This window comes from Pteropus alecto, unplaced genomic scaffold (assembly GCF_000325575.1).
Source record: "Pteropus alecto unplaced genomic scaffold, ASM32557v1 scaffold24, whole genome shotgun sequence".
Lineage (NCBI taxonomy): Eukaryota > Metazoa > Chordata > Mammalia > Chiroptera > Pteropodidae > Pteropus > Pteropus alecto.
Genome location: NW_006439192.1, coordinates 12,091,526 through 12,116,118, shown reverse-complemented (window position 1 = coordinate 12,116,118; position 24,593 = coordinate 12,091,526). Strand labels below are relative to the sequence as shown.

Sequence of the window (24,593 nt, the reverse complement as noted above, 5' to 3'; positions counted from 1 at the left end):
TAAGATCTGGATATCTGAAGGTGAGGCGTCTCCTTCCACCCCTGACCTACAGATGTTGCTGTTTCCCCTTAAGATCTGGATATCTGAAGATGAGGCATCTCCTTCCGTGGAGTTCCCGGGGTACGGGCCGTGGCTCCACTGGGGCTCAAACCCAGGACCTTTGGCATGTAAAGCAGACATGCTAACCACTACTCTATGGAGCCACCCACTAAAGACAAATTTTTATAAGACTTTTGTGAGACTATTCTAAAAGTAAGTAAAAAGCATTTCATTTTGTAATCTCTCAGTATAATAGAAGGAATGTATAATCAGATATACTATTTACCTCACATTGTTATTAAGAGACATGGAAAGGCAAAAAAAATATGTTTCTTCATGTTAAGATAAGCAAAAGTGCCAACATACAAAATTCTAAATTAGGAAGTAAATGTATATGGACATAGGAGCGACAGTCTAATGAAATTTCTCATAATCTAGTTCGAAATGTGAAACCTAAGTGGCAAATGACATTACATTATAGTTATAGTTCATAAAAGCACATGCTGGGTTTCCACTTATGGAACATTTTTAATTAGAAGATGGCAACCACGTATGCTCCATTTCCTCTGCAGACCAGGTATGAGACTTAAACTGCAAGTGGAGAAGAATTTAGCCATGTACACGTGGAGCATTTCCCCAAAGCAGGAAAGCTGGTAAGTATCCCATGCCCACAACAGTGGCTCAACAGCCCACACCGGATGTAGGTCGCCTTGCAGACCCTAAAACCAATGTAATAGAAGGAGAGCAAGGAATCTGCTGCTCTGACCTCTCTCAGATTTCTAGTTCTTTAGGTGGAATGACCAAACCAAATCTCCCTTTCCATTAAAGATTCAAAGCATTGTGTAGTGTTGCTTGGTTCAACAAGGATCTCTCCCTCCTCTTAATGCAGATGGCCAAAATGGACTTCACAGTTTCAACTGCTAAGTAGGGCTGTCACAGAGCAGGTTTCCATGGCAACCATCTCCTGCCAGTCTTAACTTGTTCCAGGGTTATGGCATCCCGGTCTGCATCCCCTCACTATGCAAAGATACAGTTGAGTAAATCCATTTCTCATCTATTCAAGGAGGAAGCAAATGGTTTTACTCTCTGTTTTTATCTGGTCAGTCAGTCTTATATAGGTTTACCTTGCTTTGATAAAAGCTTGTTTATTCAAATAGATTAATTTTATTAATCTATTTAAAAGTGTATTAGAAGAAATAATTTGCTTTGCAAAAGATTTTTTTTGCTTTGCAAAATAATGTGCCAGTCTTAAGATTCTCTTAAACAGCAAGTTTCTCTAGCATATATAAATACGACTAACATACTAGGTTTCAGGAATACGTGTGTTGAGTAAAATGAGCCTTACCAGTGTAAATTTCCATAAATGGATTTTTGATGTTTGTTTTCATTTTTATGGACACACTAGCTAGGAGGAAATGAGGAACATGTTCCCTAGATTTATGAATAATTTCTGGCAGCTAGAGAGCAGAGTGGCATTATAGTAACAATGCAATCTGGGACCAGGTGGGGCTGTCTTCCCCAGGGACTTGCATACCAGCGAGTGGCAAATTGGATGATACTTTCAGGTGACATTAGCCTTACAATATTCTGCTAATAAACAGCACACTTGTGACCTAAAAAAAAATGTGACTTATTAAGATCTACTTCACATTGGAAGATCTGGCTACATTTCAATATAACAAAGTACTATTTTTAACTAGTAAAACTCCTCTAATACTTTCTTACTCATAAGTAAAAGAAATTGGAACGCGTCATCAAAAAGAACACAATAACAGTTTGAAAGTTTAACTTGTTAAAACGATTATATGTACCACCATAAGTACATTTGAGATTAGTCAAATAATTTAATTAGTTGAAATATTTTTTTTTAATTAGATAAAATAAATGATATAGATTTTTCTATAAAAGAAAAGTTGGGTCGTGAGAGTTGCCTCAACCATGTAACATTATTCTTAGAGCAGAAAGTGAATGAGTTACTGGACTGCCTTACCTCCTATGGAGATGATGGCATCGAAGCCCTGATCCCTGAAGGGGAGATTAAGGTTGTCACACACCATGACTTCACATCCTCTACTCTGGGCAATCTCAACCAATGGCCCACAGTAGTCACAGCCCAAGGTATAGACCTGGCTGTTCACTTTAAGATATTTTCCAGTCCCACAACCTATAAGAGAAAAATTGTGTTTCATGCTATCCTTGACAAAGAATGAAACATTGTCAGTTAGTCTGCCTTATAACAAGGAAGAAAAATAACTTTATATTATTTAACCAAGACAGAATACACTTTGGTGTGAAGATATACACAAAAGCAAAAGACAAGCCTTCAGAGAGCTCTTACATATTTCATATAGAAGAGGAAAAGGGAATGAAAAAAAGAAATAATGTTTATTGACTATTTAATGCGCTGATGTCCATAGGGCTTAGCATGCTAGCACAGCCAGAAAATGTTAGCTGACCCCTGGCAAGGACTGATAGGTCTCTACTGTCCCAGGGACAGTGTCCAGTGTCTTTACTAAAGTGATCTTCACATACATATTTCATTATGTGCAGATCTATATGTTATGGCATTTATTCTCATGTTACCTCTCTAGACAGTCTTGCCACTTAATAACTATATAAAACAAACTACTGCCAACAACTTTTAAATGGTTATAAATAAAATAATTTATATAATAAAATAGGTTTTTAAAAACTTTTAGATTTTAACTTGAACTAATAAAAGATTTCAGCATCTTATCCAACCCACTGTCAGTGCTAGGTTTTAAATGATCTCACATAACTCAGTATGTAACTCTAAGAAAGCACTATTTTTTTCTTAAATAGACCATTTTTTTTAATGTCTTTTATTTGGCTACAATATTTAAATTTCAGAAGGCATTAAAACAACAGCAATTCTAAGCATGGCTTTATGATACGAAGTTTAAGTACTGCATTATTGGGCACAATTTTTCTTCCTCTTTTCAGGTTTAGCCACAAGCCCACAGAAAGTATAAATGCCCAAAGATGGCAAACCAGTTAGATTTGCCTAAGTTACCTCTTACAACACAATTAAAGTACTTTCAAACAAGTATTTACTCTAGCACTGATGAACTACTGAGGATATATATACCCTACTAAGAAACTAATAGTGATCTTGATAATGACCATTGATAATGGTTAATCCTATCTCCTAGTCTAAATCAGTGTTTGAAAATTTTCATGTACTGCACAGAAACAGGTGTTTTTGGTAGTCAGGGATAGAACTGAAATAGCGGCCAATGACTATTGAGTGACCAGGAAGCCAAAGTTTAAAGATGTTAAAATCAAATCTTTTTAATTATTCTTATAAACTAACATAAGAAAATTGAGCAGTACATGATTTTTGAAATTCCCCTATCTTTGACAGATAACTAGGCATAGTGTATCAGGTCATAAGGCAGTGCGAGGGAAATAAAGTGTAAAATTGTATTTTCTCTCTTGGAGCTTACAATCCAATAGAGTAAGAACTACTGGTAGCCATTGTAGCTACAGGTGATTAGGAAGGTTTCATAGAGACAGTAAGGATAAAGCTTTAATAATTAATGAATAGATTTTAATGACAGAAATGAGGACATTCTAAGAACTAAAGGTACAAATAAGTGAGAGTCTAAAAATTATGAGGAAAGCAAGTTCCCTTAATAGGTTACATCAGCAATTCTTAACCTACAGATCATGGATAGGGCTTCAAGAGAACCCAGGAACCAATGGAATTGGTTGGTGACTTATGTGCAATATTCTAGGGAGGTCAACAGCATTCATTTTTGCAAAAGAGATTTTAAGGGTTTATGTTATAAGTCTTTGGACAATCAACTTTAAAAAGGTTGGGCTGAGAATGAAGACTTTCTAGATTAGATTAAAAATGTAGAATTTGACCCCTACTTGAGGTTTCTGTACAAAGGACGAGTAAACAACATAATAAATTGAAGACAGTGATGAGTTAGAAGTGACAGGTCAGAAAAACATCACACACTCAGCTGTGATGACAAAAAACATCTCCAGACATTGACAAATATCCCTTGAGAGGGGGGCAACATAACTCCATGTTGAGAACTACTGGCTTGAACTGAATAGTTGATTGACATTATTTTAATATACTACTGACAAATTTTTATAAAACTTTTGTCTGACTATTCTAAAAGTAAGTAGAGTGTTTTGTTTTGTAATCTGTCAGTAAAACAGAAGAAATGTATAATTAGATATGCAGCTTACCTCTCACGTTATTAAGAGACACAGAAAAGCAAAAAATAATTTCTTTATGTTAAGATAAACAAGAAATGCCAACACTTCTTGCTCATGGTTATCAACTGGGAGATTTCAATTTCTGAAAATGATGGCACACTGGGGATAGTTAGTGTAGCTAAAATACATATTATCAGAATTAAAAGAATTTTATGATTCACAGAAACACCACCATAGCCAAGTAAGATTCACTAAATCTCTCATTTGGAAGGGCAAAGGTGGTCCTACTTTTTTGCCCATGGCAAATTACCCTGACCCCCATCAGAGAAGTTTCAGAAAAGTCCCCCTTCTATGGTTTCCGCAGTACCCCTTCATTTTATTTCATGTGTTAAATAGACCATTTTTGACATTCACTTTCTGGTGGCAGAGACTCAAGTAATTCAACATTTACATAGCCTAATGATTTAGATCAATCGGATCTCACTCATATTACAATGAAGGAAACAGCAACGTGAATAAATAACCATCCTGAAACAAAGGCTTCTACGATCTAGTACCTAAAATTGTATTCTAGCCAGACATATCATCTAATTCCTTCCCAGAAACATTTAAAGATATCAACAGAGCTGATATTTGTACCTTTTGGAGTCACCTGTAGATTTTTCTGCCTGACTTTTTTTTTTTTTTTTGATATTTTTCTAAGATCTGCTATTCAAAGATGATAGTTTGCTGCTCCTGAAATACATCAACACTTTTTAATAACTCCTCCTTAAAAGGTGCTATTCGCAATGATAGGAGGCACAAAATTATATGAGACACTAATTACATAAGGTTCACTGATGCCAGCTGAGAGATGCCAGTGGAGAGCATGTGAATAAAAAATAAGATTTCTAATGCTATTATTTCAATGTAAATGATTGGGGTCTTAGAAATACGTTAGATCTCATGACCACCATTCCCAAGAATGCTTATGAGAAAAAGTATTCAATATTTAAGGGCAATCATGGGGAAAATATAATTGACAATGTGTTTTAAAATTGAAATCCTGAATATTACAAAGATGATAGTTGTATTTTAAGAAAAACAATATTGTAAATCCTCTACTTTATTATTGGCTCAGGGGATACATTTAGAGAAATGAAAAGGAAAATTACTTCAAAAATACTAATAAAAACAGGTTTAGAGGTGATTAGGGCTGGAAGGGAGTGTTCAGAGAGCGTCTAATAATAATGTGGAAACTGAGGTCTTTTCAAATCTCAGCATCTCCTGAAACATTTCCAGTGCCCCTGGCACCCTCGACTTATCCCATATTCATTTCTAATGGGATCTATTTTTAAGGGTAGTAATGGAAATCCCAAATATGATGCAATTATCCATTTTTCTAAGTGCATACACTGAGATGTTACAGAAGAGAGGATTTTCATTCTGATGGGGAGATCAAGAATATTGTCATAAATGTGAAAGAACTAAATCAGAACATGTTTGATAGTGCAGCAAGCTCCAGCACACAGCAATCAGGCTCCTTTACAAAATCTCATTAAATGATAACCTTTCGCAGTACTGAAGAGAGAGAACAGAAAGTGTCTGAATGCTTACATTCCCCTCTATTTTGTATTCTGCACCATGCACATTTTGTGCATTTCTGTACTCTTGGTGATTTCACTGTTTAAAATTCAGCATCATGCCAGAGTGCTGTCTAGCTAGGGTTCTGAAGCGCAGGAGAGCTGTGATGGGCGTTACGGACAAGATATATGTGTTAAATACACTTTGTTCAGAGTTGTTTCCTGTGAGTTCAGTGTTAATGAATCAACAATATATAGTAAATAAGGTGTCTTTAAACAGAAACATATATGAAGCAAATAAAGTTAGGTACTGGCCAGTTAATAAATATGTGACCAGAGCCTCATATGAACCTAATCCTATATTTCCCTTAGGGGCAATGACACAGTATTCACTAATTCAGTGTCCATGGCAACTTTGTAGAAGATAAGTATCATAAATAATGACAATCAACTGTATTTTATTTTATGATATCTCACTTTTTTGGTATCATACATAGAAAACTCTTTACCTCTGAGAATATTTTTTATTCTTTTATTCTATCTTTTTAATTATTCTTTTATTCTTTATTTTATTATTTTAAAGTAATCTAGTTGTCATCTAGTTCTTCAATGATTTCATTTCCTTAAACTTAAATCGCGGCTTCATTTGGAATTTTTTTCAAATTAATTAATTAATTAATTAAATTGAAGAAATGATTTAAATTTTTTCCCCGTCTACCTCCCCGTCCTCTCCCCCAACTTCATTTGGAATTTTTGATGTAAGTTATGAGAAAGTAGCATATATATATACATATACACTGTTGTCCTAAAGCCACCTGTTGAATAGTTCCTTTTCCTACCAAGTGACTTTAAGATTCTGGTACTTTACTTAGATTATGAGTAGGAAAAGCTCCCAACCCATTGTATCTTCTGAAATCAGATTTATTTTTTAAAAACTGACATGATAGAGATATTTTCAAAGACTCTCCATTTCAACATGACACGTACCCTTTCTTTAAATTACACACTGCTCGCATCATCTTTAACAAGCCGAAAGCCCTGGGCACATGTCTGTTTCTCTTACCAGTATTTGGAAAGAATGTCAAATTAGACAGAGTTTGTAACTACAAACTTAGGACTCTCACGGGTACAATCCAAATGCAATTGCTAGAAAGCAGTTTTAGGTGGGCAAGCCTCAAGTGGGAATCTTAGCACATCTTAGACCTTAGTTTTAGATCTACTGGGCTATGGTTTATCATTTCTCCATTCAGAAACAATCTGAGCCAAAGTCTTCCAGGCAAATCAGTGATTAAGAAAACATGATCTAATTAAAGATATGCTCTAATAGTGAAACATCTATAGGATAGTTAAGGGAAAGGGCCCATTAGATTAAGAAGGGGTTATAGGGGTTATAAGAGCCACTCAAAGTGAGCCGCCAGACCACTGTGTTTATAAATATAAACTTCTCTAAATTTAAAACGGTCAAATTCGTAAGTGGTCATTTCAATCCCGATTTAGTCAATCAATGTCAGGTCTCTTTTGTTGCAAAAGCTCTGAAAAGATCTATTTTAAAATTTTAAGAAATAAATCTAGTTTCTGTCTAAATGTAGATTTGTGGAAGTCCTCTACTTTCTGACTTGATCATATGAATTTCTACTATAAAGTGAATAGGCTAGATACTGGGATGCCAAAGATACAATTTCAGACTTCTGGTTAGAATAAAAATGTAAAATGAATTTGAAAAGGAGAGGCACGATGGAATACATTTCAGGCTATTTGGCACATCCCATGGTTACCTATGTCAGCAATGAGGCTTCCTGGCTTCTGCTCCTGGAGGAATTGGCGGACGCGAGGCCAAGCTTTGCTCTGCAGGTCGCTGAAGTAAGGTGCTGTGCTCTCATACACATCATGTACATGCTGCTTCTCCAGCTGGGCAGCTTCATGATCCATCCTGGGAAAACAGGGCCACCCTAAGAAATGCAGGTCAGAGGAAGCACTGGCAATGGCTGAAGAAAGATGCAGATTCCCTGAAATTGGGAACCTACAACTGCCAAAGGTTGTGCTGATCTTACACTTACTTAGAAGCTGCAAAGAATAAAACCTTCTCTTCAGAAAATAATGGTTTGGGAATGAGCAAGTCATTGTCAGTTCTTGTGCAGGATCAATTCTTAATTTTGGAAGCATATACAAATGTCTTACCAATGGTTCACTGTGGATAAAATTGTTCTATCTAATGCTAAACAGATTTTAAAAATTTATAATATGTAGCTCACCACTCCAATCCAGTCATGAAGCTCTATTGATTCTACCTTTTTATTGTCTCTGGATTCCAACCATTTCTCTATATGCTTACTGATTCTATTTTAGAAAAGCTGCTTGTTTCTTGCCTGAATTACTTCAACAGTCTGTAAACAGGTGTTATTTCGTTGGCCCTTAAACTCCTTCAATTATGCCACAACTACTTTTCTAAAACAAATCATATTGTATTGCTTCCCATCTTAGATTTCTTCAAAGGCATTTTATAGCTTGTCTGATCAAGTTCAGGCATCGTAGGAGGGATTTAAATCTCGTTCTGGTCTGGCCTCGACCTTCCTCTTGAAGCCATTACTCACCATCCTTCCCCAGCATCTCATGAGTCTGTAATACTCAACGATTCATGGATTCTCAGGCGCAACACATTCTCTCTCATCCATGGTCCTGCACAGATGCTGTGCTTTTCCTGGCTAACATCTGTTCATTCTTGTCACAGTCATCACCTACTCCAGAAAGCCTTCTCTGACCTTCCATGCAGGATGAGGGCAATCAGTAAAGAGTGGGAGAGGTATAACAGCCGGTCTTAGACCTTAGAGGTCCCTGCTGTTTGGGGCTCAGTCATTTCATTATTCTCTTGGTGCATGTCAGGAGGAGTAGTGCAGAGAAAAGGCCAGGGGCTCAGACTGTGGCTTTTCACTAATCTGTATAAAAGTATGTTCAATTATTTAAGAACCCATTTAGCCCTACAGGTGCATATCAGCTAGTTCAGTCCTGTCCCTTGTGCTCCTGTTGCATCCCATGCATCTTGAGACTGTGGAAATATCCTGTTTCTCCTTTCACGAACCAATTTTAGCATTCAATCTATTGATGACTCTTGCTTAACAAAATTATTACTACGATTACCATCAAGTAATGATACAGGAGTTCCCCCAAACCTGCAGTTTTGCTTTCTGAAGTTTAAGTTACTCCTGGTCAACCACAGTCCAAAAATATTGAATAGAAAATTCCAGAAATAAACAATTCATAAGTTTTAAATCGTGTGTCGTTCTGAGTATCGTGATGAAATCTGTCATCGTTCCTCTCCGTCCTGCCTGGGACGTGAATCATTCCTTTGTCCAGCATATTCACCTCATTTCATCTCATCATGAAGGCACTGTATCATCTGACATCATTTCAAGAAGAAGGGTGAGTACAGTACAATAAGGTATTCTGGGGGTGGGAAGAGAGACCATATTCACATAACCTTTATTACAGTATATTGTTATAATTGTTTTATTTTTTATTATTTATTATTGTTGTTCATCTCTTACTGTGCCAAATTTATGTTAAACTTTATCATAAGTATATACTTATAGGAAAAAACATAGTACATATAAGGTTCGGTATTATCCATGGTTTCAGGCATCCACTGAGGGATATAGGGGGTACTGTATTCTAATTTCGTCATTCCTTCTACTGCAAGGAAGGGCTTTTCAGGATTTACTCTTAAAACAAATTAGCAGTAGATTATCCTTAATTACCATGGACCTGCCCACAGTCCCAGCAAAAAAATCTGTCAAACTCCTAACAGAGTACAAATCTCATTTGCGAGGTCTGACAAAATTTCCACCCAAATTGAAACAGCTTATATTGCACCCTCAACTAGAATTTACAAAGTAAACATATGGCTGGCTATAACTGCCTACACACAGGAAAAACCCAAACATTGAGTGCTTTTCTTTTTAATTCAAAATCTCAGTAGACTTAAGTCTGTTTAAATTTTTCCCTTCAAGGAATCAATCAGGCAATACGATCTTGAGAACCCCAGAACAAATAAATTTTACTTTACTGCACTTGCAAATGTTAAATGACGAACAACAGAAACTCAGTCTCCTTCAATCTGTCTCCAACTACAAGTTCAGAATTTGCAGAATCTGAACAGCAAGGTCCCTTGGAGACCTTTTCTCTAAGTCCTCCCCAAAATGCCTCACCTCTGCCATAAACAAGTAACTTCAAAGAGCTATTTTAAAGTATGTGAACAATATAAATCCATTTTGTTTTTATTGTACTTTACAGTTAAGATTATATACTCCAGAATAAACAGATGACTATAAAATTGATTTGTAGAGTTGGGGCTATCCAGTATGACATTTTTGACACTGCGGATTTAAATTTCCTGAAATATTTTCCATATGAATTTTATATATATATAAGCAAATTCCTTGTGAATTCAGTAATATGATTAAGCTAGCAAGACTAGTATTAAAATAAGAATACAGGGTTCAAGGAGAAGCTAGGGAAATACGGTTTGGTTTAGCCAGGCTTCTTAATGTGTGTACAGTCAAATTCTGGAACCTCGTAGCTGATGCCTTGTTGGTGAGTCATGAGGAAGGGAAAATAATTTGAAAGATAAGGAGAAGTCATATAAAGTAATGCACTGAATATGTGAAGAACTAATTTGGAGTTTAAGTGCCATAGAAAGTAGTTTCAAGTGAGTAGGTGACTGGGGTGGGGCAATATAATTGGATTTATAATTTTAAAAGATCGCTCTAGGTATATCTATTCTAAGTAGACTAGAGTACCTATTGTCTTTATTTGTCCAACCAAGTTCACCATCCCTCTTCTGATAATTTGTATCTTGCCCTCCCTGGCCAATCATGGTATCTCATATCCCTGAACACAATCATTGGTTCAATGGTGGGCAAGTGATATAAGCTGAGCCAATCAGAGTCCTTCCTCAAGATATCTCAGTGTAGCACTGGCATCACAGAGTTGGAAAGATCTAAAGGTCAGGCCGCCAGTGGCCATCTTTCCTCTATATGGATAACAGCTGTCTTTAGGTAGAATAACATGCAGTCAGGCAAAGCAGACAAAGATGAGAGATACATGGAAAAGGAAAAGAGTGGCAGTAGAGAGTCCGGCTGTAGTCCCTGAGACTGGGTCTTGCAGTTTTGTGAGCCACCCTGTATCCTTCCCAACTCAGAGAGTCAATAAATTCCCCTTTTTACTTAAGCTTATTGGGCTTCTGACCTTACCACTGTAATAGCCCTCTCTTATTCAGCAGTACTTCTTACATCAAGTGCTCAGTTTTTGTTTTATGTCTAGCCTTTATTACTTGGAAAATGGAAGAGAGGAGAGAATGTGATAGGAAACTAACAGGAGAAGTGAGTGGCTTGGTGTGTTTTTCCCATGGAGAGAGGAACATAGAGAAATACATCAGTAATTCCTACTTCTAGCAACTGAGTCGGCAGTAAGAATTCACAGATGTTAGGTTTTCCTGTTCTGGGCATGTGATTAGCATAACACTTCTCCATCCAACTTGATTCAGGCAAAGCCATGTGACTTGCTTCATCCATTAAAAGCAATCAGAAAAGATGTGGATCACACCTGGGCAGAAGCTTTACAAGCCAGTGTGTGCCTTACCAAGTACCTCTGAAAGCATGAAAGCATCAGCCTAGTCCCTGAGTGACAGCCCTGATGGACAGACAGCATGGGTGTTTTAAGCCAAAAAAGGAGAATAAACAGCTCATCATAAGATATGTTGAATACCTACATAATGACCAAGTAAAAATTATCAATCGTATTCTATTAGAATCTGATAACTTGTTACTATGTGAGTTCATCCTATTTTTTCTTTATATATATTAACGTTTTCCTCTTTCATGTGAGTATATTATAACAGAACAACTGTACTTTACTCCAGACAACTGATCGTCCAGTCTTCAGTCATAAATCATGAACGCCCTGCTGGGAGCCGACAGGCCCTCACAGGAAAGCAGGACGAACGCAGAGCCTTCCCAGTTCTGTATTTCGTGATTTCCTGCCCTAGCAGGAAACATTTTAGGGATATACCCTAGGCCTGTAACAGTCACATTTTTATAACTAAAAACAAATATAAATATTGTAAATTGATCTCCTATTATAAATGCCACAGAAGACACAATATTAAAAAAGAGAGCATTTAAATTTTAAAGACATACTTAAACTATAATTCTATAGTGAAAATATAAGTTAGTCAGGACAGTTCAAAAACTTTACTTAATTATAAAATACATAGGTTCTTTTAGCTTTTACTGTATAATTCTTCAAACTTGACATCTACGTATTACTTTCGAGTACAAACTATACTGCAAACTTTTGTATGATAAAAACTATCATTTAACAATGTTTTTTAAATCCCAGAAAGGCATTTTGATCTCTGGAAAAATACTAAATACTAAATATTCTTGTAATTTTTAATTTCTGTACAACTATTTTCAAATTCTTTTTCTACCTAGTGCAAAAATAAACTCCAACTTACTTTATATCACACTGTCATAAATTTAAAATTATAGGACTTGGGACTAATTAGGTTTACTAAAAAAGCAGTGCCTAAAAACCTCATATTATTTAAATTGCAGTAATAGCTGAAAACGACTAACCTTAGTCATCTTGTGATTACAGGAAAGCTATTTCTTGTCTTTGTGAATCGTGGCAGTTTCTACCCTCAGAGAGTGACAGCTGTTGCTCATGCTTTTCTCAACAGATAATATAAACGAAAAGTAGCAAGAGCGAAATCAAATAGCGAGGTCTTTCACATGACGAATCACATAGTATGAGTCCTTGAAGGGAATGCAGGCCCTATTAGGAAAAGAAAAACAAATACTAAATGTCATTTTACATAATAAAAATAGTGAACCAGCTACAGCCCAGGTTAACCTCTTGACCTATCCATAAATTACACTGAAGAAAAGGAATTAGAAAGAACTGTTAATATGCAGAGTTGTCAGTAATAAAAGAGCAGTTTCTGAATTAATTCCTAAGCTTTTTGTAAAATAGACAGTACTTTCTCTCAAAATTAAGTTGAATGATTTCATCTTGTTCCTGAAAAAATCGCAAGCATTGAAAGTCAACTCTGAATTCAATGGCTTAATTAAATGCACTATTTAAGACAAGATTACTGAATTGTACTAAACCATTCCAGTACAATGTAAGTGCTCAATATTTGTTCATATTATCAGGTACTTCTATGTCACTCTGACATGTACTCCTGGTTTGTCTTCATTTTTCATATTTATTATTATTATTTTCGTTTTTCAAAATAGAGCGGGTCTGTCATGCTGACCCATTCAAAGGCTCTTAGTTACTTAAAAAAAAAAAAAAGGACTTCGTATACCGAAAAGTACTTTGTAATGCAGAGATCATGGGGTATATAATAAAGTCTGATGAGATGCCTGATGTGATACAAAAAGCCCATTCTGTAATACCCCGGGCCTGATTCATCAGCTGTAAATGAGGCAAATGGACCTTACTCTGATCACAGTGCTCAGCCATTTCCCCTAGTCTTCGCATCCTTGATGTGGACACCTCACTGTCAAAAACTGTACCTTTTATTACATGCATGATTTTAGAATGTCGGGCTGGGGTGCATGTGGCTTCCCCCAGCTTGTCCCTGCTCCCCATCCCACTCCAACCGGAGTCTCTATTTAAGGACCACTGATCTGGGTGTGCTTTGGAAAACTTCGCTCTGTATTCTGGAATATACATATTCATTTTAATCCCGGTCATCTCTCAATCATATGCAGCTAAGTATATGATCCGCACCACTGAGAGCCACAGTTTGACATTTTAAGAATAATAATTAAGAAGGGTCTTGAAGGAGCTATTAGTTAAAGGATCTCACCTTTTGTCATGCACTTTTAGAGCCTGCCTTAATCACAAAGATGATATGTTTGTTTGCTGAGCCCCTAGTCCGGAAACAAAAGGCTCTCCATCTGCAGTCACCCTGCAGTGGCCTGAACTGTCACCAGCCCGTTTGGCTGTCTATGTGCCTTTTCTTCAGGCATTAGTGCCTAAATTAATTAGCTCCTCTGAGAGGCTGATATCCAAGCCAGAGCTCAGAAGACAGTAGAAGTAAGTCAGGTAAAGCGAGAGAATGTGAGAAATATGCAAAAAAGAAGAAATGAGATCGATTACAACTGCTTTGAGTAAATTAACAACAATAATAGCAACACACATATTATTTATTATCATCTAGGCCATTATAAGCATTTAATATATATTATCTCATTGGGTCTACCAAATTAATACATGAAAGAGATACTACTGTGTCTCCCATTTTACAGATAAGAAAATTCAGGTACAGAGAACATAAGTTACTTTCCAAGGTTACATAGCTAGTAAGTGGCAGAGCCAGGATTCGAACCCAGAAAGTCAGAGTCCAGAATTCACAGTCTTAACTAAACAGTTGGTGAGGAGCAAAGAAGGAAGGGAAGACAGTGGTGCTATGACAGCCTTGGAAGAGTATGCAGGAGTAAGACCACACAGGGCCTAGTTTAGCATTCTAAGAAGTTTGGATTTTATCTAGAACACAATGGGGAACCATTGAATTATTTCAACAACAGAAATGCCAAAATTCGATCTTGGTTTTAAAAATCTCTAGCAATAGTGTGGGCTAGTATTGCCTAGCCAGGTTCACAACGAAGACATAGAAAGAATCTGTTAAACACTTTAGATAAAGCATGACATTATGCATGTAAGGACAAATAAAAGAGATATTAAGAAGAAAGGATCAAATAGAAATGGATGACTGATGAAGAGCGAAGGCAAAGAGCACGTGAAGAGGAAGCGGTAATAAGGCTGATACAGTAAGATATACCAGCATTCTAAAATAAAGTGATAGAGAGAATGAAGGACAAAAGGAAACTTGGGGAATGACTACATGTAAATTTTGATAAACCCTGCCTTTGGAATGAATGTGAATATGTCAAAGAATTTTACTTACTTAAGATTTATGTCTCTGCAGAAAATAGGATATCAGAAGGACTAAATGTTGGTAACTGATTTTGAAATACCCGACCAATTAGAAACATATACTTTATATAATGGCAGGGGCCGTTTGTATACGTCCCTTATGTTCTATGATTGATTGGAGCATTTTCCAGAGAAGGACGATGCATCTTATGACCACTGAGTCTTTACTTGGCATTGCAGTTTACACAGTGCTCAATAAATGTCTATTGTTTAAATACGTGAAGGAAAAAACAGAAGAATTAAGAAGATGCCTCTTTAGAAGGTGCTATGATTTACCATCACAAGGGCCACATCAAAGGGAGGATTTGGGCTTGAATATATTGTTTTTATGTATCTGAAGGACAACAAAGTAAGATAGATAGTAAGCCAGGAGAACAAGCTGGACTAGAGATCATTTAAAAAATCATCATTATCCTAGGACGTGGCAGTTAGGGCCATGGGAGTGCATTAAATCGAAAGAGATCGTGCAGAGTTAGGAAAGGAATGGGGTTAGAATGTCAAAGGTCACCAATATTTAACCCCCATACATTAGTTTTAGTGGAGAGGTTAGCCACTGCTATTGGAGCTCTACCATAATTAAATTTAACTCGAGAAGTATGGACTGAGCACCTACTAGGCAACAGTTGCACTGATAGCTATGAGAAGAACAAAAGGTGGGTGGTTCCCACTCTCAAGAAGCTACAGACTGATAAAGTAATGCAGAATAATAGCTGAATGACAAGAGGAGGTAGCAAGCATATGATTTATTGATAGAAAAATAGAGATAGCAAGCAATACTCGCTTTTGTAATTTGGAGAGACACTGTACTACTCCCTCAAACGAATGAGGCAACTGAAACAAGGTGCTGTTTTAATGAATATTCCCTATGCTACACAGAACTCCTTGATGTACAAGAGAGACTATGGGAGAAATGGTAGGAAAAGGCATTTCTGATTGAAATCCTATGAGTAGAAGAAACTCAGGGATTCAAAACAATAAAATATGTAGTGCTGGGAGAATAGGACCCTCTCTAGAGGCCCAGCAGGGACCAACAGGTGATCCTGGAGTAAACATATGTTGAAAGAGAGAGGACAAAATGAGGGGAGTTTTTCTTAGGGGAAGAGAATCAAATATTTCCCCCAAATATTTGTTTTTCAAAATTTCAAAGATCACGTGTCTAAACTGGCTTCATTTAGGAGTTAGCTATTATTTCCAATGTCTAAATAAAGGAAATGATGGTGATGCCATCTGGGTGCGGACTGTGTGTGCACACGTGCACAGCAGGGGCAGGTGCTCACAGGAGGAGAGTACAATAGTAAAGAACTGGCAGCACAATATTGACAATGAGATCTGTTATCATAGGTGGTTCCTCCACAGGCAAGGGCTCAGCCATATGCATTGTAACTAGACTACAATTCATTTTGATTTCGTATATTAGAGTGGGCAAGAAAAGAACAAGGAAATCAAAAATGAGAGTTCAGAAAAATGAAAATTTAACCCCCCGCTTTCCTCAGGCATTTGCTGTTGGTGTCATTTGACCAAACCATCTCTCAGTCTGTGTTAAGATAAAGGTAATAGGATCCTCAGCACAGCAGCTGGAAGAAGATTGTACCGATACTACAAAAGGCAGCACCAGTGGGGAAGCGGAATATTACCTATCCGCCTTCCTCTTAGGGAGGGAAGTTTCGGCCAGTCGGGTGATGAGGAATCCCAGTCATGCACTGTCAAATGATTGTTCAAGAAGGAGCTTAGACATGAACACCATGGTAGTCAACTATAAAACTATCGATCATGTGATGATTTTCGAAGAATGAAATTATGGGGAGAAATGTGAGGATGAATTATAAGAAGAGTATTTCATAAAATAGGTTTATAATATAATTGACAAATAAGAGGCACTCATGGAGTTGTTGCTGAAAAAAAATCTGATTGTATATTTGAGGTTCAGGAATAGAGTCCATGTGCATACAAATTATAGTAAAATCTGGACTGTCAGTTATCTTATCTGACAGATTCCACCTCCGTCTCACTCCTCTGATGTATCTCTCCATCTCTTTTCCCACTGCCTCAACCCTGAGTTTAGGTCTGCACCCCGTAATCTAGGAGTTTCCACTCTTATGGATTTCAGACCCAGAAAATTTCAAAGAGACATCTGGAGAACCAGAGGGATCAGCTGATTCTTTACTTGAACGATAGGCCACACACACGCACACACGCACACACACACACACACACACACACACACACACACACACACACACACACACACACACACACACACACACACACCCTATTATTTATTGTCACCATTATTGCATAGATTAATGGACCATTTATGCCCACAAAAGTCGGGAGGTCATAATTTTGAACTAAAGAAGTCCTTTAGAGTTGAATAAAATTATCTGTATGAAAAACTGACTAAACCTTCTTTAATTTTCTCATTCTACTACATATTGATGAAAACGCTGTCGCAAACCAACATTGGAATAAAGAACAGATTGGGAGACCAGATCAATACGATGGTTTCCAAACACATCACTTCCTCTGCCTTCACATCTCTGTGCCCTGAAATTTATCCTCTATAGCATCATCGTGGTAATGTCTCTCTCCCCATCCTCAAACTAAAGAAAGTCTTAATGCCTTAGCATGTCACTCAAAGCCCTTTCATGAGCTGACCCCAGCCCACCCTCTAGCATTTTCCTTTATGATGTAGCCAGTCAGCCAACGGCTTTTTACAATGAGATAAGGATTTTGCACTAGAATGTAAATCAATTGCTTCTTTCATTGAGAAACTCTTACTGTGATAAAGGAAAAAGGAGTCAGCCGAGTGACTTAACTGGTTTCCATTCAGGCACAAGCTACTTATCTAGTGCCACTGCTTTGCCTTCATAACTTGCGATTTTCTGAATGCTTGAGATACTTAACATCTTCATGTTTTTGCTCATTTGTTTCCTCTTCCTGGGCTTTCCTCCAGACCATCTGACAGACACAATTATCTTTGAAGGTTCAGCTTGGGTCATATTCTCTATCCATTTCTGTCCCCCAGCTGGGATACATCACCTGTGCGCCCTCGTGCCTCCATGTATTATATAGTTACATATCAGTCACAGCACTGTGGTGGCTTTTGTCTGGTGTGTTTTGGCGGCCTCACATCTAGCTGTATTTTTATTAAGAACGACCGCACAATGTGAAGTAAGGGTGAAATGCAGGGCCTCACCTCTCACCACAGACACAGAAGCAGGGAGATTTTCCTGCCTCCTGTCCTCTGGTGGGATGGTGTATTAGTTTGCTCAGGCTGCCATGACATGGTACCACAGATTGGAGGGTTTAAACAACAGAAATTTGTTTTCTCCCAGTTCTAGAGGCCAGAAGTCTGAGATCAGGTTGGTGGGGTTGGTTCCTTTTCAGGGCCATGAGAGAAGGCTCTATTCTAGGCCTCTCTTTAGCTTATAGTTGTCTTCTCCTTGTATCTTTACGCCGTGTTCCTTCTACGTGTCTATGTCCAAATTCTCTCTTCTTATAAGGACACTAGCCATATTGGATTAGGGGTCACCCTTATCCAATATCTCATTTTAACCCAATTAGCCCTTTAAAGACTCTATCACTAAATGCATTCACATTCAGAAGTACTGAGATTTAAGACTTCAACATATGAATTTGGGGGCAATACTGTTTGGCCTATAACAAATGGTATAATGGGTTAAATGGTGCCTCCCCCCCGTCCTCCCCCCCCAAAAAAAGATATGTCTGTATCTTAACCTTCGGAAACTGTGAAAGTATAATTGTTTGGAAAAAGTCTTCTGCAGATGTAATTAAGTTAAAAATCTCGAGATTTTCCTGGATTATCCAGGTGGGCTCTAAATCCAGTAAGTGTCCTTTTAAGACAGAAGAGGCAAAGACAAAGAGAAGGTCATTGAAGACAGAGGCAGAGATTGAAGCGAGGCTGCCACAAAATGCTTAGGGCCACCAGAAGCTTTAAGAGGCAATGAAGGATCCTCCCCTAGAGCCTCCAATGGGAATGTGGCCCTGCTGACAGCTTGATTTAGGACATCTGGCCTCCAGAACTGTGAGAAAATAAATATCTGTTGTTTTAAGCCACCACAGTTATGGTTCTTTGTTACAGCAGCCTTGGGAAACTAGTACAGATGTCTTGGTCCTGTGATCTAGATTCGGTCAATCAGGAACTGTCATCCTAGACTCTGAATCCAAAGCAAGTCAGTGACAAAGGAACTATGATGGTATCTGGCAGTGATCAGCCCCTGGCAACGGCAGTTCTGTCTTAGCCAGGCAATCAGGATAAAAGGGGGCCCTGAGAATAGACAGAATTTATGGAGGTAGCATCTCCACCCTTGCCTGATAAGGACAATCATTACTTTCTTGTAGGCCCCACAATTTCCCCAACAGAGGAATTACAGTTGAATTTAGAAGGCAAAGATCAGGAATAAATGTCTATAGGAATGGACTCTCGGGAAGCTTGCCAAAGAGAGAGAAATATAATTTTAGATTATACCAAGTTTATCAATATGGGCACACTTACCACAGGGTCTGGATTCACTGCCCCAATCTGACGAAATGGAGAGGGTTTTAGGAGCCTGTCCATCTGGCACATCAAATTCTGAGCTCAGTGGTGGCCTGACCAGAACAGAGATGCCATACATTGGTTGGCCAAAGATCAGCTAAGCTATGGCAAGATGGCCTACTTCATGCCCAGTAGTGGCTACTGGATTTCACACCTAAGAGGGAACTATGGCAGTAATACCTGGTGTGGCAGCAGGACTCTTCATCAGTGCCAGGGTGTCCTGGTCAGACTGACTGTTGTACCCTAGGGTTTTGGCATTTTAGAGCTATGCTTATTTTCCGAATCTGGTTCTCTGGCTTTCTATGCCCTCCACGTCCTTTCAATAAATTCCTAGTCAGTCTACAGGTCACCAGAGTCAGTTTCTGTTGCTACCATCAGGAACCTTGGATCATGTAGAACTGAAAAAGTCTGGCGGTGGTGAGTAAGTGTCAGGTTGGAGGAAATGCTGAATCCTATGCTCTTTTGACAGCTCAACAGCTTCCTTCCTACAACTCTCTCTCCTTTCTTCTCAATCATCAATTTCCCCCTCGCTATTGGAACTTTCTCATTAGCAAACAAAACAAAACAAAACAAACAAACCAAAAAACCCTTCAACATCTAAACTTAAAAAAATTAAAATAAATAAACTAAAATCCTCCCAAGCATGACCATGGATTACCGTCCAGTTTAAGCCATAATTTCCCTGCTTCCTTTTATGGCAAAGTTCTTCAAAAATGATGTCTTTATTTGTTGGCTTTCTTCTGATTCCACAACCTCCCCCTGTCATGCTAATCATAAAACATCTGTCAACCCAGGGACCACAAGGCTGAACCCAGCAGATGGAGCAGTCAAGAGAGTAACTTAAAAAAAAAAAAAAAAAGCTTTACCATCGTTGTCCTGTTTCATGTCCCCTTGTATTTAAGAAAGGAGCAAAACACTTTGTTCACTTCACACGAACCCCAAATCATTACTTTGACTGCAGTACTGCAGACCCCATCATTCTTCTTCATTTTGCCTACAACCTTCCCACCACTTAAAGACTGTACTTGCAAAACTTCCATGTCAAAAAAGCAGGATTAGTAGGTGACTTGATGTCTCTGAAAACCTATCCTGCAGTGCTCATTCTTTCCCTGCCCTTGAATGAAATTTGGACAGGCCACAGATTTTTCAATAACTTTCAGATAATAAGTGACCTCTAGATCACTTTATTCATAAACACTCTTACTCCTGAAACTAATATCTCCTGTCCAGTATAAAATCAAAGCCTGACGCAAAATGACAAATATTGTATGACCCACTTATATAAGGTTCCTAGCATAGTCAAATTAATAGAAACAGAGTAGAATGGTGCTTGCCAGGGGCTGGGGGCAGGAGTGGGGAATGGGGAGCTAGTGTTTAATGGGTACAGAGTTTCAGCTTAGGAAGATGATAAGAATTCTGGAGATAGGTTGCAAACAATGTGAATGTACTTAATGCCACTGAACTATACACTTAAAAATGGTTAAAATGATACATTTTATGTTATGTATATTTTAATACAATTAAAAAAAAAAACCAACAACAGATTTCAGCCTCTTCTGTAAGTCCTGTGGGGTATTCTAGCAAGTAGTTTCAGAACATGAGCAATTTCCGCCTAACATCTTTGAGACTGTGCCTATTAAGTTATGATCCCTCCACTCCGTTCTCTATGCTGCTTTGTGCTGTGGAGGTGAAGGCTCTGCAAACAACATTTCTTCTTTGACAGGGAACTCTGCAGACAGGGCACACCAAAGGGAGGCGGGAAGGCCAGAGGAGGGAGAAGGGACCGGCCCCTTTCTGGCTGCTTCCTGTTCCTGCCAGTAGCCCGGCAACAGTCCTTCACCCTGGCAGCAGCGTTCGTTCTAGCAGCAGCTGGTTTGTTCCTAGGTTTTCTCCATTCTACCAGAACCAGCTCTTTTGTACATCCCTACAAGATAACTACATCGGCCAACCACCCGCAACTCCTCAGAGCCCCTTGTCTGAGCTCTCAACTATCCACTCTAGCCAGCGTCCCTCCTTCTCAGAGGCCTGGGTTCCAACTCCATACATCCCTCTGAGTTCTCAGGGTCTGGGTCCCAGATCTGGACCACTCCTCCAAGCCGCTATGTTCTGATAAGCACGCCCTCTTCTTTTTTTCCCTCCAACACAGGGCAGCGATTGCAGTTGCTTTCGCTGTCCTGTCTCATTTGTTTCCTCTTTGAACTTTCAGTCCCATGATACGTGTTCGGCCAGCCCCTTATACATTCCTTTTGTCAATATAACTAGTGTGGTTTCCATTTACATGATTGGACACTATTACTACCATATTTTTGCACTACTGTGCAAAAAAAATGAAAACAAGAAAGAATTCCATCGATGTCAATATCCTGCTATAGTTGTTTATTGTCTGTCTCCCCCAAATAATTTGTAAGTACTATGAAATCGGGTGTTTTTGATTCATTTGGGACTTTGTACATCCGGGACTTTGAACACAGCCTGGAATATAGCAGGTGCCTCATCATCTTCATTGGATAGATGAAGAGAAAATATTCAATTAAAAAATAAAACAAAAAAAAAATTTTGGTTATGAAAATATGCTTGCAATATGTAAAAGTTATAACCACATGCAAACATACTGAGGGGGAAATAAATAGCTGAACTTTGCAAAATTCTCTTTCTAAAATTATTAGTGATGTCCGTTCTCTGCTTTTCTTCCCCCATTTTCTTGTTTAATAATTTTTTCAGCGGGAGCTTCTCCAGTATTTTTCTTGCACATTAGAGCATGTTATCCATAAGATAGTCATTCAGTGTGATATTGTGATTTATAATAAAAACTATATTTGGTCCTTATCCACTATTCCTGGCATATAGCTCCTAAAACCCTTGTAATTTCCTGTATAAGAGCCACAGAGGTATCTTCTGTTATAATGTTGTTTTTTCCCCCAGTTCCTGAAATAGCTCCAGAGCATAAAGGTGAAATGAGTGTCTTTTGTTATTAACAAATAACAAGCTCCTTTCTATAACACCTGAGATTATGTGCACAAGGAGACCTTTGGAAAGCCCCTAATCATGGGGCTAGTTGCCTTGGGAACCAACCTCATGATTAGAACGTTGGACTGACAAGTCCATCCCCAGACCTCCAGAGAGAAAAGGGCTGGAGGTTAAATCTTTGACAGGGAACTATGCAGACAGGGCACATCAAAGGGAGGCGGGAATAAAACCAATGATTTAATCAACCATGCCTCCATAAAACCCCAAAAAGATGGGGTTTGGAGAGGTTCCATGCTGACGGACAGGAATGCATCCACCTGTGAGGAGGGTGGTGCACCTCAAACTCCAATGGGGCAGAAGCTTGGGACCTGGGAGAGGTCCAGACCTTGTCCGGTGCATCTCTTACATCTGGCTATTCCTCAGTTCTATCTTTTAAAAATAAGCCAGTAGTTTCATAAGTAAAATGTTTTCCTGAGTTCTGTGAGCTGCTCTAGAAACTTAATCAAATCCAAGGAGGGGGGTCATGGGAACACACGATCAGTCAGAAGGTCAGCAGATTGGTTAGAAGCACAGGTGATATCACCTGGATTTTGTATTGGCAACTAAAATGAGGTAGAGGGCAATCTTGTGGGACCGAGCCCTTTAACCTGTGGGATCTGTTGCTACCTCCAGGTGGATAGTGTCAGATATGAGTTAAACTGTGGGACATCCAGCTGCTGCCACAGAATTGCCTGATGTGCTGAAAATCCCCACACATCTGGTGACCAGAAGTGTCAGAAGTGAAGTAGCGATAATTGAGAGTAGATAAGACACACAAGATTATGTTTATCCTTTATATTCAATAAATAAAATACACAATTTGAAAATTGAAATGCCAATAAAATATATTAAACCTCACAAATAAAACTGAAATAGCAGAACTCAGAGCATTTTACTGTGATCAAAAAATACTGTTTACTGGGAGAAAAACATCTAGGTCCAGGTCTGTTACTGGCAGTGTGACCTTGGGCAAGTCACTTAGCTTCTCCGAGTCCCTGTTACTTTCTCTTAGGTATAAAAAAAGTGCCCTTCCTCTTTTAAGACTCTGATTTTCATATAGAAATGTGCTTTAACATTCCTAAAACACAACATAACTTTCAAGCACTGACAGCTCATACTAGAATTGAATTTCTTCTTATCACAGTGCCCATCACATTACTACTCCAACTGAGTGACTGGAAAAGAGTGAGGTGACTGACAGTAAGCAGTTCAGTAAAAAGCTATGGTACCAATTCTTATTTTCGGTTCCAAATGAAATTATACTTATCTGTGGCTAATACTTTTAAACTTGGCTGGATATTTTTAAGACCCTAATCTGTGGCACAGTATTACTCTTGATAGCTGCGCTAAATGTCTAACACATTGGAATACAAAGCTCAGAAAAGACCAGGTCAGGGCAACCAACTCTTCTCTTTCACTCACATCTAAAGACACAGCAGTATTGTGCGGGGAGAAAAGACAGCCCAGAAGGGTCAGTGTGAGACCCGAACAACAGAGCACAGGCTGACCGGGAAGAAGACCTGCCCCCAAGGCAAAGCCATGACAGTGAACTGGAAGAATTGTACAACATGAAGAGGAGGGCACTTGCCATAAACTTTCTCTCTTTATTCTCATGTGTGATGGGGAATACGGCGTAATCGAAAGGTCAATCAAATACTACTTTAGAAATAAAGAGAACAGAGGGAAAACAGGTTTACAGATCTCAGAACCAACAGTTCAAGGGCAGTGAAAGAACAGACTGCTCTGTTTAAAAATAAGAGATGTCTGCAAAGTTAACAGAGTAAATTGGTTTGGTTTTTTTTTTTTTGATTGTTGTCATACAATTTTGTTCACAAAAGTAAAATATAGTATGTGTGTATACGTATGTATATATGTATGTGTGTATATATAAATGCATGTGTGTATATATATATGTGTACATATATATGTGTAAGAAAATGTAGTTTTCTTACCTAGAAGAAAACCGAGTAGTGCTGGAATTATCACCAGAAAATCATTAGAGGGAAAAGATGTTCAGTATCAATAAGGGAGCCTAGGATCTCAAATACCTCTCTTTCTCTCCCCCTGCCCCCATGTCCGTGTGTGTGTGTGTGTGCATGCGTACTTATTTATGTGTAAATAACACAAAAAAGAGGAAGGTGGGCTTACAAGCCTATGTGAGCACAACCACCTGAGAGCCCAGGAGGGCTCTGGGTATAACCAACAGAGGGAGGACTTTGGCTTTACAT

General features: G+C 38.4%; 1 protein-coding gene across 1 annotated transcript in view; it reads right to left on the bottom strand.

Annotated features, from left to right (window-relative positions):
• Nucleotides 1-24,593, bottom strand: part of TRMT9B (tRNA methyltransferase 9B (putative)) — a 42,424-nt gene that overhangs the window by 2,825 nt on the left and 15,006 nt on the right. The window contains exons 3-5 of the mRNA XM_006916351.3: nt 12,431-12,629; nt 7,574-7,728; nt 2,030-2,203 (exon numbers count right to left, since the gene is read on the bottom strand). Coding sequence (XP_006916413.1) covers nt 2,030-2,203; nt 7,574-7,727 — 328 coding nt within the window. The 5' untranslated portion in view covers nt 7,728; nt 12,431-12,629. The remainder of the gene's footprint in view (nt 1-2,029; nt 2,204-7,573; nt 7,729-12,430; nt 12,630-24,593) is intronic.